A 13,203-nucleotide genomic window follows, 5' to 3' on the forward strand; every position below is an offset into this window, starting at 1 on the left:
AAATTCAACAAAAGATGTTGATTTGGCAATATTAACTTTTCTTTATTATTTTAATTGAGTTCATATTTATTTTATTTAAAGTTACAATTTTATTTTTATTTTTTTAAGTATAATAACCCTGTCTGTGTTTTTCTGTCTCCAGACACAGAGGGCTGTGAACACGGCTGGAAGAAGTTTCACGGTCACTGCTACCGTCTGTTCCACGCAGACACACCTGGGAGGATGCAGAGAAGGACTGCAGGGAACACAGCAGTCACCTGACCAGCATCACTTCCTCCATGGAGCAGGACTTCCTTAACGGTCCGTCTTAAGCTTAGATAAAACACTACTGCTCTGAAGTATTTAGACTCTTAAGTCACTTTATAATGGAATAAATTACATTTTAAAATGTATTAACATACAATACGAGTCAAAACTTTGGACACACTTAACACTTTTTTAGTCAAATATTAATTATTAAAAATAAATAAATAAATTATTTTCAAATACAAATTGTGCCAAGGAATGATTCTCAGTTTGTTTTTACGAAAAACTGAACTTTTTCTCCCATGGAAAAAAAACAAATGTTTTTCTTAAAAGCAAACTAAAAATCATTCCTTGGCACAATTTGTATTTAAAATAAAATAAAATAAAATAAAATAAAATAAAATAAAATAAAATAAAATAATAAAATAAAATAAAATTAAATTAAATTAAATAAATAAATAAATAAATAAATAAATAAATAAATAAAATAAATAAAAAAAATAAAATAAAATAATAAAATAAAATAAAAAAAATAAAAAAAAAATAAAAAAATAAAAAAAATAATAATAAAAAATAAAATAAAATAAAATAAAATAAATAAAAAATAAAAAATAAATAAAATAAAATAAAATAAAATAAAATTAAATTAAATTAAATTAAAATAAAATAAAAAATATATTGTATTGTTTTTTAAAATTAATATTTGACTAAAAGTTTTGAGAAAAAAAATAAGTCAAGTGTGTCCAAACTTTTGACTGGTAGTGTAGAAAACAGCTATTTTTAATTGTAATATTTCACATTTTTATGTTTATTTTTTCACAACATTTTTACTGTTTTTGATAAGTATCAATGTATATAGACACTTGCAAAGCATAAGTCATTTATTGTCAAGAAAAATTCAGTACAACATTCAGATTTTACCAACATAGTACAAGCAGTTTATGAGTTGGTGAAAAGCTAATAATTAAAAAATAAAAATTAAATATAATCTAGATATGAATGTCTTCTTAATTTATTGAAATATTTTCTTAAAATTTCAGTATCTTCAAGTAAATATTTTAGCTATTTTTACTGGATGAGGATAAGATTTACATGGGAATAAAGGAGAAATCTATTGTTAATTGTGTGCTCCGTCATCAGGTCTGGGTCATGAAAACGTTTGGATCGGATTGAATGATCGTACAGTGGAAGAGGATTTCCAGTGGACTGATGGGATGGATGTTGTAAGTCATGTTTAAAATTTGAATTAGTCTTAAATAAATGGTACTTGAACCTTGTAGACTGTGAAAAAATCTAACTCAAGCCGCAATGTTTTACTCAATGATTGTGTTTACATGGTCTGCAATAATAGTCTAATGTGGTTTATTTATTCCATTCAGATTTCAATGCACAAATGACCTCGTTTGTAATCATTTTATATGATCTGTTCTTCTCACAGGTGTATGAGAACTGGCGTGAGAATCAGCCGGATAATTTCTTCGCGGGCGGAGAGGATTGTGTGGTGATGATCACCAGAGAGGACGGAAAATGGAACGACGTGCCCTGCAACTACAATCTGCCCTACGTCTGCAAGAAAGGAACCGGTGAGAAAGTTTTTTTTTTTTTTAAGAAATTAATACTTTTAATGATCAAGAATGCATTAAATGACATTTAAAGTGTTACAAAAGATTTCTATTAGGGCTGTCAAACATAAAATAAAATCTAAAATAAAAGTTTGTTTACATACTAAATGTGTGTTTACTGTGTGTATTTATTATTATACACATACATGTATAGACTTAAAAAATACTTATATGTATGGATAGTTGTACTTGTATTTAATTTAGATTATATATAGAATTTTAAATATTTTATATATAAATCTAAAACATTTTTCTTTAATATACATGTTTGTGTGTGTATTTATATATACATAATATATACACAGTACACACACATACAGTATGTACACTGTGAAAAATGCTTTACTTACTTAGATTTTTTGTCTTGTTTCCAGCCAAAATATCTAAAAATTCTTGAATCAGGAAGGATTTTCTAGACAAGTAAAAATTATTGTCTTTTTTTTTTTAGTATAAACAAGTCAAACTTAAGTGAGTTTTTGCTTGAAACAAGAAAAATAATCTGCCAATGGGTTAAGAAAAATAATCTAGTTGTCTGCTTGAAATAAGATTTTTTTTTCTTACCCCATTGGCAGATTATTTTTCTTGTTTCAAGCAAAAACTCACTTAAGTTTGACTTGTTTATACTAAAACCAAGACAATAATTTTTACTCATCTAGAAAATCCTTCCTGATTCAAGAATTGTTAGATATTTTGGCTGGAAACAAGACAAAAAAAAAAAAAAATCATTTTTTGCAGTGTAATCATAAACTTTTATTTTGGATGCGATTAATCGTGATTAATCGTTTGACAGCCCTAATTTCTATTTAAAATAAATGCTGTTTTTTAACTTTATATTCATCAAAGAATCTTAAAAATAAAATCTATCACAGTTTCCACAAAAATATTGGGCTGCACAACTGTTTTCAACATTGAAAATAATTAGAAATGTTTCTTGAGCAGCAAATCAGAATATTAGAATGATTTCTGAAGGATCATGTGACGCTGAAGACTGCAGTAATGATGCTGAAAATTCAGATTTGATCACAGAAATAAATTACATTTTAACAGATATTCACATAGAAAACTGTTATTTTGAAATGTAAAAATATTTTACATTTTTTACTGATTTTACTGTATTTTTGATTAAATAAATGCATCCTTGGTGAGCAGAAAAGTCATCTTTCAGAAAAAACTAACTTTTAAAGTGCACACATACATTATATTGCCAAAAGTATTGGACCACCCCTTTTGAATGAACAGGTTTGACTACGTTAGTAATTTCCATGAGTGCAAATCTTAATGTTTAGGCATATAATGATATTCTAGGGAATTGTGTGCTTCTAATTTTATAGCAACAGTTTGGATAGGACCCTTTTCTATTCTGAAATGACAGTGCCTTTGCATATAAAGCAACGTTCAAATAGAAATGATTGTTTCAGTCAGTGTGGAAGAACTTGACTGGTAAAGCAAAGTCCTAATCCAATCTGAACACCTCTGGAGTGACTTTAAATGCAGACCTTGTGCCAAAAACTCATCACCAAACACCAATGACTTGTACATATGGATACAGTCATTTTAGACTCGTCCAAAACTGTTGAAACAGAGCTAGAAATAAAAATTTTAAATACATGAATTACGTTTCCATCTTTGGTTTGGACAGTTTAAGAAGTGCATGTTTCTGTTCTAAAGAAGGGGGTGTCCCAATACCAACTCATCATTGGTGCTTGCTGATGAGTTTTTGGCTCAAGGTCTGCATTTAAAGTCATACCAGAGGTGTTCAGCTGGGATTAGGACTTTGCTTTCTGCAGACCAGTCACGTTCTTCCACACTGACTGAATCAATCATTTCTTTTTGAACCTTGTCTTATACAGAGGCATTGTCGTGTTGGAATATCATTATATGCTTAAACATTAAGATTTGCACTCATGGAAATTACTAAAGTAGTTAAACCTGTTCATTAGAAGGGGGTGTCTCAATACTTTTAACAATATAATGTATATGGCAATACATGCTGCACGCATTGAAAAATTCATATTTACTTTAGATGCAGATATAAACTGAAGTCTTGAAATACTAAACAAAATGAACCGAGTTAATGCTTAAAACAAGAACAAATCTGTCAGTGGGGGCTGGAAACTTGTTTATTTTTTTAACCCATTTGCAGATTTATTTTAGTTATTATTTTAATTACATAATCACTGTAAACAATAGCTCTTATCCTATCACATTTTGCTCCTTTAATTTATTCCTTATATTTTGTTTACTTGGTCTTATAGGCCCGGTTTCGTAGACAGGGCTTAGCCTAAGCTAGAATTAGACCATAGTTTAATTAGGACATTTAAGTCATTTTTATAAACCCGCCTTAAAGAAAAACTGTTCTGTTGTGAATCTTGAGACAAAACAAAGGCACTGATATATTTTAAGATCACTCAGTGCAAGTTTCTTTCAGTTGAAACAGCTCAGACGTACATTTTAGTCTAGGACTAGGCTTAAGCCTTGTCTGTGAAACCAGGGGATAGGGTTAAACTTGTATAAACACTGTAAAGTTGAATTGGCAGTCAATACTGTTCTCTGACTATTTAAAGGACTATTTCACTTCCAGAAAATGTATTCATCCAAGATATTCATGTCTTTATTTCTTCAGTCGTAAAGAAATTATGTTTTTTGAGGAAAACATTTCTGGAATGTTCTCCATATAGTGGACTTCTATGGTGCCCCCGAGTTTGCAGCTTCAAAAAAGTCGAAACCGTCCCAGTCGAGGAATTGGCTTATCTAGCAAAACGACTGGTTATTTTCTAAAAATAATTTACAATTTATATACTTTTTAACCTCTTATCTAGCTCTTCATGCATTCTGTGTATTCCAGTTCAAGACAGTTAGGGTATGTTGAAAAACTCCCATCTCATTTTTTCCTCCAACTTCAAAATCATCTTACATTGCTGTTTTACCTTTTTTGTAAAGGGCGCTCACTTTGTAAACACTGGGTCGGTACTTCAGCGATGTAGGATGATTATGAAGTTGGAGGAGAAAATTTAATGGGAGTTTTTTGACATATACCCTAACTGTCTTGAACCGGAATACACAGAATGAATGTTAAAAAGCATATATTTTTTAGAAAACAGCAGATCCTTTCGCTCGATAACACATTTATTCCTCGATTAAAGCTGCAGTTTTGGAAGTTTAAACTCGAGGGCACCATAGAAGTCCATTATATGGAGAGGAGTCCTGAAATCTGTTTCCTCCTTTACGACTGAAGAAAGAAAGACATGAACATCTTGGTTGACATCGGAGTACATTATCTGCAAATTTATATTCTTGAAGTCAACTATTCCTTTAAAGCTTTAATACATTCCCCACACACACTTCACTGACACACACCTCAGAATAGACTGTTTTCCAGTTGAAGTGGTTATTGATCATCTAATAAACCGCAAGAACATCTCAATGTCACATTGACTGTCATCTTCTGTATCAGTTTCACTCTCGACAGTAACTCAGATTAAATGATGTGTCCATTGATTCCTCTGTAAATCTCAAACTAACGTAGAATGTTCTCGTATGAGTCTAAAGGCAAAACTCTGCCATTTAAATTAAATTAAATTAAATTATTATTATTATTATAATATATTATATATATATAGAGAGAGAGAGAGAGAGAGAGAAAGAGAGAATTTATATTTAATTTATATTTAAATAATTCAATAATTATTATAATTATAAATTAAATCATATTTATACATTCAAAATTATAATTTTTTTATATTTAAATAAATTAAATTATATTATTAATTTAAATTTGAACAAACACTATATTTATTAGATTATGTTTAAATATAAATTAAATTATATTGATACATATTTAGAAATTATTATACGTTACTATTTCGCTGAATAAAATGTGATGCTGTTAAATGGTGGAATGCAAATTTGCTGATATTATGAATTTTTATTTGAGTAAATCTCAAACTAACGCAGAATGTTCTTATATGAGTCTAAAGGCAAAACTCTGGCGTTTAAATTAAATTGAATTAAATTATTAATATTATTCTAATATATTATATATATAGAGAGAGAGAGATAGAATTTATATTTAATTTATATTTAAATAATTCAATAATTATTATAATTATAAATTAAATCATAGTTATACATTCAAAATTATTATTTTTTATATTTAAATAAACTAAATTATATTATTAATTTAAATCTGAACAAACACTATATTTATTAGATTATGTTTAAATAATCTAAATTAAATTATATTGATACATATTTAGAAATTCTTCTACGTTACTATTTCGCTGAATAAAATGTGATGCTGTTAAATGGTGGAATGCAAATTTGCTGATATTATGAATTTTTATTTGAGTAAATCTCAAACTAACGCAGAATGTTCTTATATGAGTCTAAAGGCAAAACTCTGCCATTTAAATTAAATTAAATTATTAATATTATTCTAATATATTATATATATATATATAGAGAGAGAGAGAGAGAGAGAGAGAGAGAGAGAGAGTATTTATATTTAATTTATATTTAAATAATTCAATAATTATTATAATTATAAATTAAATCATATTTATACATTCAAAATTATAATTTTTTTATATTTAAATAAATTAAATTATATTATTAATTTAAATTTGAACAAACACTATATTTATTAGATTATGTTTAAATATAAATTAAATTTTATTGATACATATTTAGAAATTCTTCTACGTTACTATTTCGCTGAATAAAATGTGATGCTGTTAAATGGTGGAATGCAAATTTGCTGATATTATGAATTTTTATTTGAGTAAATCTCAAACTAACGCAGAATGTTCTTATATGAGTCTAAAGGCAAAACTCTGGCGTTTAGCATCTCAGACCTGCTTCATGAGCTCTGTGTGGCATCTCAATGGACTCTGAATGAGAGACGTTGAGGCTTTAAACTCCGCTTTCAGTCCTGCACACAACGAGGTCTCAGTTTTTAGGGTGTGAGTATTCAGACCCCATTGAGGCGGGCTCAGATTGGGGATTTAAGCTCTGGGCTCTGCACTACATTTCCCACGATGCCGTCCTTTGTGGCGCATCCAGTAGCTCTAGTTGTTTCCTGTGGCAGTGACGCCAGATGACAGATTTACTGCTAGTGGCTTCCTGCCTATGGAAATCAGGCTCATTGTCTGGAGACGGAGCGTTTGTGCCAGGCCTTCAGGATTTCATTTCATTTAAATTGAAAAGGTTAACATTTAAAAAATTTAATTTGTCCTCCTGGAACCTCATGAATACACATTAGTACTTAAAGTATAAAGGTTTATAAGTGATCAGTTGTGTTTTGGCCCTTATTCCATTTTCAAACCTCTTGAAACACTGGTTAAACTATTTATTGTTTTGTCAGTTTTTCTCATTTGTGACCCTGGACCACAAAACCAGTCTTAAGTCGCTGGGGTATATTTGTAGCAATAGCCAAAAATACATTGTATGGGTCAAAATTATCTATTTTTCTTTTATGCCAAAAATCATTAGGAAATTAAGTAAAGATCATGTTCCATGAAGATATTTTGTAAAATTCCTGCTATAAATATATCAAAATGTAATTTTTGATTAGTAAAATGCATTGCTAAGACCTTAATTTGGACAACTTTAAAGATGACTTTCTCAGCATTTAGATTTTTTTTGCACCCTCTGATTCCAGATTTTCAAATAGATGTATCTCGGCCAAATATTGTCGTATCCTAACAAACCATACATCAATAGAAAGCTTATTTATTGATCCTTCTCAGTTTTGTAAAATTTAACTTTATGACTGTTTTTGTGGTCCAGGGTCACATTTAGGTTCATGAATGAGCATGCAAAAGATGTGACACTTAGATGTGTTTTGTAAAGGCTGTATAAATTTTGGTTACTTCAATATACATGGTTTGCATGCAGAAAATCTTAGAACATTAAATGCATGAGAACTTATACAATTTAAGACGTAAATTTGACTCTGTATTCGCTGTTTCTGCTTCTACTTGAGTTTTAAGTCAGAAAATCAGCCAAAGGTTGTTTTTGATATTTAGTTTTTCGACCTATTTGACCTATTGATGGTTTCTATCACCAATCTTGAATTCTTGTGAAATTTTGGACTAGAATTCTCTTACGTTCATAAATGAGTGAATCTCATGAAGAAAAGCATTGTCCAGCTCACACCAAAATTAAAAGAAAAACTTAAGTAATTATATTTTGCATAATGGAAATGAAAACCATTATGATTTTATTTGCATTGTGACATTTAATCACATTTTCCCTTCATTTAAATATCCAAACAAGAATAAAATCCTGTTCTCATCAGTAACAATTTTTCAGTTTTGCTACTTTATAAATGTATATTTAAATATAAATGTAAATATATTTTTAATGTAAATTTAAATATAAATTAAATATATTTGGGATCAGTAAGATTTAAATTTTTTATTTGATCAAAAATACAGAAAAAAATGTAATATTGTGAAATATTATTTCAATTTAAAATAACTGTTTTCTGTGTGAATATATTTTAAAATGTAATTCATTTCTGTGATCAAAGCTGAGTTTTCAGCATCATTACTCCAGTCTTCAGTGTCACGTGATCCTTCAGAAATCATTCTAATATGCTGATTTATTATTAATGTTGAAAACAGTTGTGTTGCTTACTTTTTTTTTTTTTTTTTTTGGATCCTGTTTTTTTTTTTTATTCCAGGTTTCTTTAACAAATAAAAAGTTAAAAAGAACAGCATTTATTTAAAATAGAAATGTTTTGTGACAATATCTACCATCTAAAAGTTTGGGTTTAGTACATATATATATTTAAAACTTATATTGTAAGAAAAGATTTATATTTTGAATAAATGCTGTTCTTTTTAACATTTTTTATTCATCAAGAATCCTGAAAAAGTATCACGTTTCAAAACAAATATTAAGCAGCATATCAGCATATTAAAATAATTTTTGAAGAATCATGTGACACTGAAAATGGGAGTAATGACTGATCAAAATTCAGCTTTGCATCACAGAAATAAATTGTATTTTGAAATGTATTAATACAGAACACCATTATTTAAAATTAATAATATTTCACAATGTTACATTTTGTTCTGTATTTTTGATCAAGTAAATGCAGGCTTGATAAGCATAATGTTGCATGTTTAATGTTTTATTTTCCATTTTTTTGCATGTTGAGGGAGACTCGTTTCTGAACTATGAAATGTCTGTGTGTTTCAGTGATGTGTGGGACTCCGCCAGCGGTAGATAACGCCTATCTGGTGGGCCGCAGACGGTCACACTACGACATCCATTCGGTTGTTCGGTACCAGTGCGCCGACGGCTTCTTTCAGAGACACATACCGACTGTCCGCTGCCGACCCAACGGGACCTGGGAAAGACCAAAGATCATCTGCACTAAATGTGAGTCTCCTATTTGATGAGTATGAGCCTTAAAAATATTAAGGTGGCACCTGTTTTATTATCATATCATCAAAAAAATGCATGCATATACATTAAAACGTATTTATAATACAACTTACTTTACCTGGGTAAATACAACATACTATATATGTGACCCTGGACCACAAAACCAGTGATAAGGGTCAAGTTTGAATAAAAAAGATTAATAAATAAGCTTTCTATTGATACAACTATTTGAAAATCTGGAATCTGAGGGTGCAAAAAAATCTAAATATTGAGAAAATTGCCTTTAAAATTGTCCAAATTGAGTTCTTAGCAATGCACATTACTAAGCAATAATTATGTTTTGATATATTTACGGTAGGAAATTTACCAAATATTTTCATGGAACATGATCTTTACTTAATATCCTAATGATTTTTGGCATGAAAGAAAAATGGATAATTTTGACCCATACAATGCATTTTTGGTCAGTGCTACAAATATATCCATGCTACTTAAGACTGGTTTTGTGGTCCAGGGTCACATATAGCAAATCTCATAGAAATGTGAAAACAAAACAAAAACAATGAGGAAGAAAATCTTTTTTTCTTTTTTTTCTTTTTTTTTTTTTGCATTGTGAACAATAATACAACTTATTATTTAAATACAATTTAAAAAATACTGGAAAATAAGATACTGAGAAAGTAATTTTTGCAGTGTAGATACAGTATACTTGCGCTATATATATTATATGTCAAATTGCAACAGCTTTATTGTCGCAAAATGTACATTATAGTATTGCTTAGATCAAATCAGCTAAATGCAACTCCAGTATAAGGCATAAAGATATTAAGAACATTTTCTGCTTTGAATCTTATGTTTTCTAAAAAAAAAAAAAAAATTAACAAAAGTTAATTGTTTATGCTTAAAACAAGAAATATTTTAATTTAATAAGTTTAATTTTTCTTCTCCAATTTGCAGATATTTTTTCTTGTTTTAAGCATAAACTCACTTAATTTTAATACTAATATTTTTGCGTCTCAAGTAAATTCCCCCTAAAATAAATAAAAAAAATCCTGTTCTCATCACCAGAAAAAAAGGATTTTGGTTAAAATGATAAATTCAGCATAAATTAAACCCAGTACAACAAATATTACCATACCACTTATTTTCTCTTTGAAAATAAAAGATTACATTTATTTTTTTCTTATTTTTACTTTCAAGCATGAAACAATGTGCATTGTGAAATACACTATTTAGCATCTTTTGTATGATAATATTATAGTATTTTATTGCAGAAGGAATAAATATGTTGTGAGTACAATCAGCAGTGTTTAATTAACTAGTTAGTTGGTATTTGCATCTAACCTCAAGCAGTGGAACATGATGCTTGCAACACCAAGGTTTGATTCCTAGTAATTGCATGAACCAGTCAAATGTAAGCCTTAAGTGCAATGGATAAAAGCATCCACCAAAAGTTTAGGATCAGTGCGATTTTTAATTATTATTTAAAATACAGAAAATAAAAATGCACTAAAAAAAATAAAAAATTAAAACTATATATATATATATATATATATATATATATATATATATATATATATATATATATATGGTGTTTAAAGGAGACTTTTCTGCTCATCAAGGCTGCATATATTTGATTAAAAATACAAAAAAGTAATATTATGAAATATTATTGCAATTCAAAATAACAGTTTTTTATTTTAATATACTTTAAAATGTAATTTATTTGTGATGCAACGCTGAATTTTCATCAGCTATTACTCTTCAGTGTCACATGATCCTTAAGAAATCATACTAATATACTGATTTATTACTTCTATTATTTATTGGATTTTTTTTTGCAACCTGTGATACTTGTTTCAGGATTCTTTGATAAATAAAAAGGTAAAAAGAACAGCATTTATTCAAAATAGAGATCTTTTCTATCACTTTTTATTAATTTAACAAATCCTTGCTGAAGAAACATTAATTTCTTCCAAAAAGAGAAAGAAAGAAAAAAATGACTGACCCCAAACTTTGAACGAGGTGTTTATTGTTACAAAAGTGTTCTATTTTAAATAAATGCTGTTCTTTTTAACATTTCATTTATTAAAGAATCCTGAAAAAAATCACAGGTTCCAAAACAAATATTAAATCAGCATATTAAAATGATATCTGAAGGATCATGTGATAATGAGGCTGAAAATTCAGCTTTGCATCACAAGAATAAATTATATTTTAAAGTATATTAACATATAAACCACTATATTAAATTGCATTAACATTTAACAATATTACAGTTTTTTTCTGTATTTTTAATCAAATAAACGCATTAAGCATTTTTAAGCATTAAAAATCTGGCAGTGTATATGCAAATCAGATGTAGTCACATGACCGCTCTGTCTCCCTCCAGCACGGCGATCTCACCGTTACCGTCGGCAACACCACAGATCTCGACGCGAACATCGACGACACCGGAGACACGGATCTGGGCACAGGGGGCGGGATTAAGCCACGGGGGCGGGGCTCAAACGCAGGGGGCGTGGCCTCTGTTCCTGTGTTTCTACATCAGAGGAAATGCAACAGACAGAAAGGACAGAAATAATCGTTCTTTTTTACTGCTGTTACTTTAGTTTCATTAACCCTCCATTCACATCATTACGAGCAGGACGAACGCTCTTCATCTTTATAGGATAGTCGTATTAATTTGTTTTACGCAGCAGGTGAAGGTTCTGGTAGGTCATGCTCATATTTGTTTAGCTTTAGATACTTTTGGATGTAATGCTTTAATGAAATACTGAATGTCCAAACTGCCCCAAATGATTCATATTCATCAAATAAGACGCTCTGACTTTTCTGAACGCTTTGAATGGCACAATAATTCATTCCTGCACTTCTTCACATCTAAGATTTTACTTTGACTTCATTTCAAGTGTTTTGCTGATGATTTGGTTTTTATTGGAAATCTTTAACATTGTGAAATATTGGATTTGAATCACATTGAAACCTCATATGTTCATAAAATGAGTGAATCTCATGAAGAAAAGCATTGTCCAGCTCATGTTTCACACCAAAATTAAAATAAAAACATAAGAAATTATATTTTGCATTTAGGGTATGAAGCCTCTTTTTTAAAATCATTATGATTTTTTTGCATTGCGATAATTAAATCAAAATTTCTCTTAAACTAAATATTCAAACATGAATTAAATTCTGTTCTTATCACTGTAATAAAAGATTAAAAATGATCCTGCCCAGAAAAACATTTTTAATTAATGTGATAAATTTAACATAATTGATACAAAAAAAAATAAATGATACAATTAAATATACTTAATATAACACTTTTAACTTAATTTTAAAATTGGAATATATTATTATTATTATTGTTATTATTATTATTATTATTATTATTATTATTATTATTATTATTATTATTATTATTATTATTATTATTATTATTATTCTAAACAAATCATACCAGTGTTATTTTTATTAATTTTTTTCAATCAGTTTTCCGTTTTCATTTATATTGTACTTAGTTTAGTTTTTTTTTTTTTTTTTTTTTTTTTTTTTTTTTGGCAATGCCGCTCAAAAGTTTGGGATTAGTAGGTTTTTTTTCTTTGTTTGTTTCTTAGAAAAGTTTAATTTTTTTAATTTAAAAATACAGAAAATAAGTAATATTATGAAATATTATTGCAATTTAAAAAATCATTTTTTTTATTTTAATATACTTTAAAATATAATTTATTTCTGTGATGCAAAGCTGAATTTCCAGCATCATTACTCCAGTCTTCAGTGTCACATGATCCTTCAGAAATCATTCTAAAATACTGATTTATTACTTTTATTATTTATTGGAAACACTATTTTTTTTAAACCTGTGATTCTTTTTTTCAGGAATCTTTGATGAATAAAAAGTTTAAAAGAACAGCATTTATTTAAAATAGAAATCTTTTCT

General features: G+C 28.3%; 1 protein-coding gene across 1 annotated transcript; it reads left to right on the plus strand.

Moving 5' to 3' along the window:
- Positions 1-208: 208 nt before the first annotated feature.
- On the plus strand, positions 209-11,822 carry LOC141317262 (neurocan core protein-like; the record flags this gene model as incomplete). The annotated part of the gene is made up of 5 exons (XM_073833021.1): positions 209-300; positions 1,387-1,469; positions 1,685-1,829; positions 9,075-9,257; positions 11,656-11,822. Coding segments are annotated over 5 exons (601 nt in total), but the record flags the coding sequence as incomplete, so codon positions are not given.
- Positions 11,823-13,203: the final 1,381 nt, after the last annotated feature.

The sequence above is a fragment of the Garra rufa genome, unplaced genomic scaffold (genome assembly GCF_049309525.1).
Source record: "Garra rufa unplaced genomic scaffold, GarRuf1.0 hap1_unplaced_586, whole genome shotgun sequence".
Lineage (NCBI taxonomy): Eukaryota > Metazoa > Chordata > Actinopteri > Cypriniformes > Cyprinidae > Garra > Garra rufa.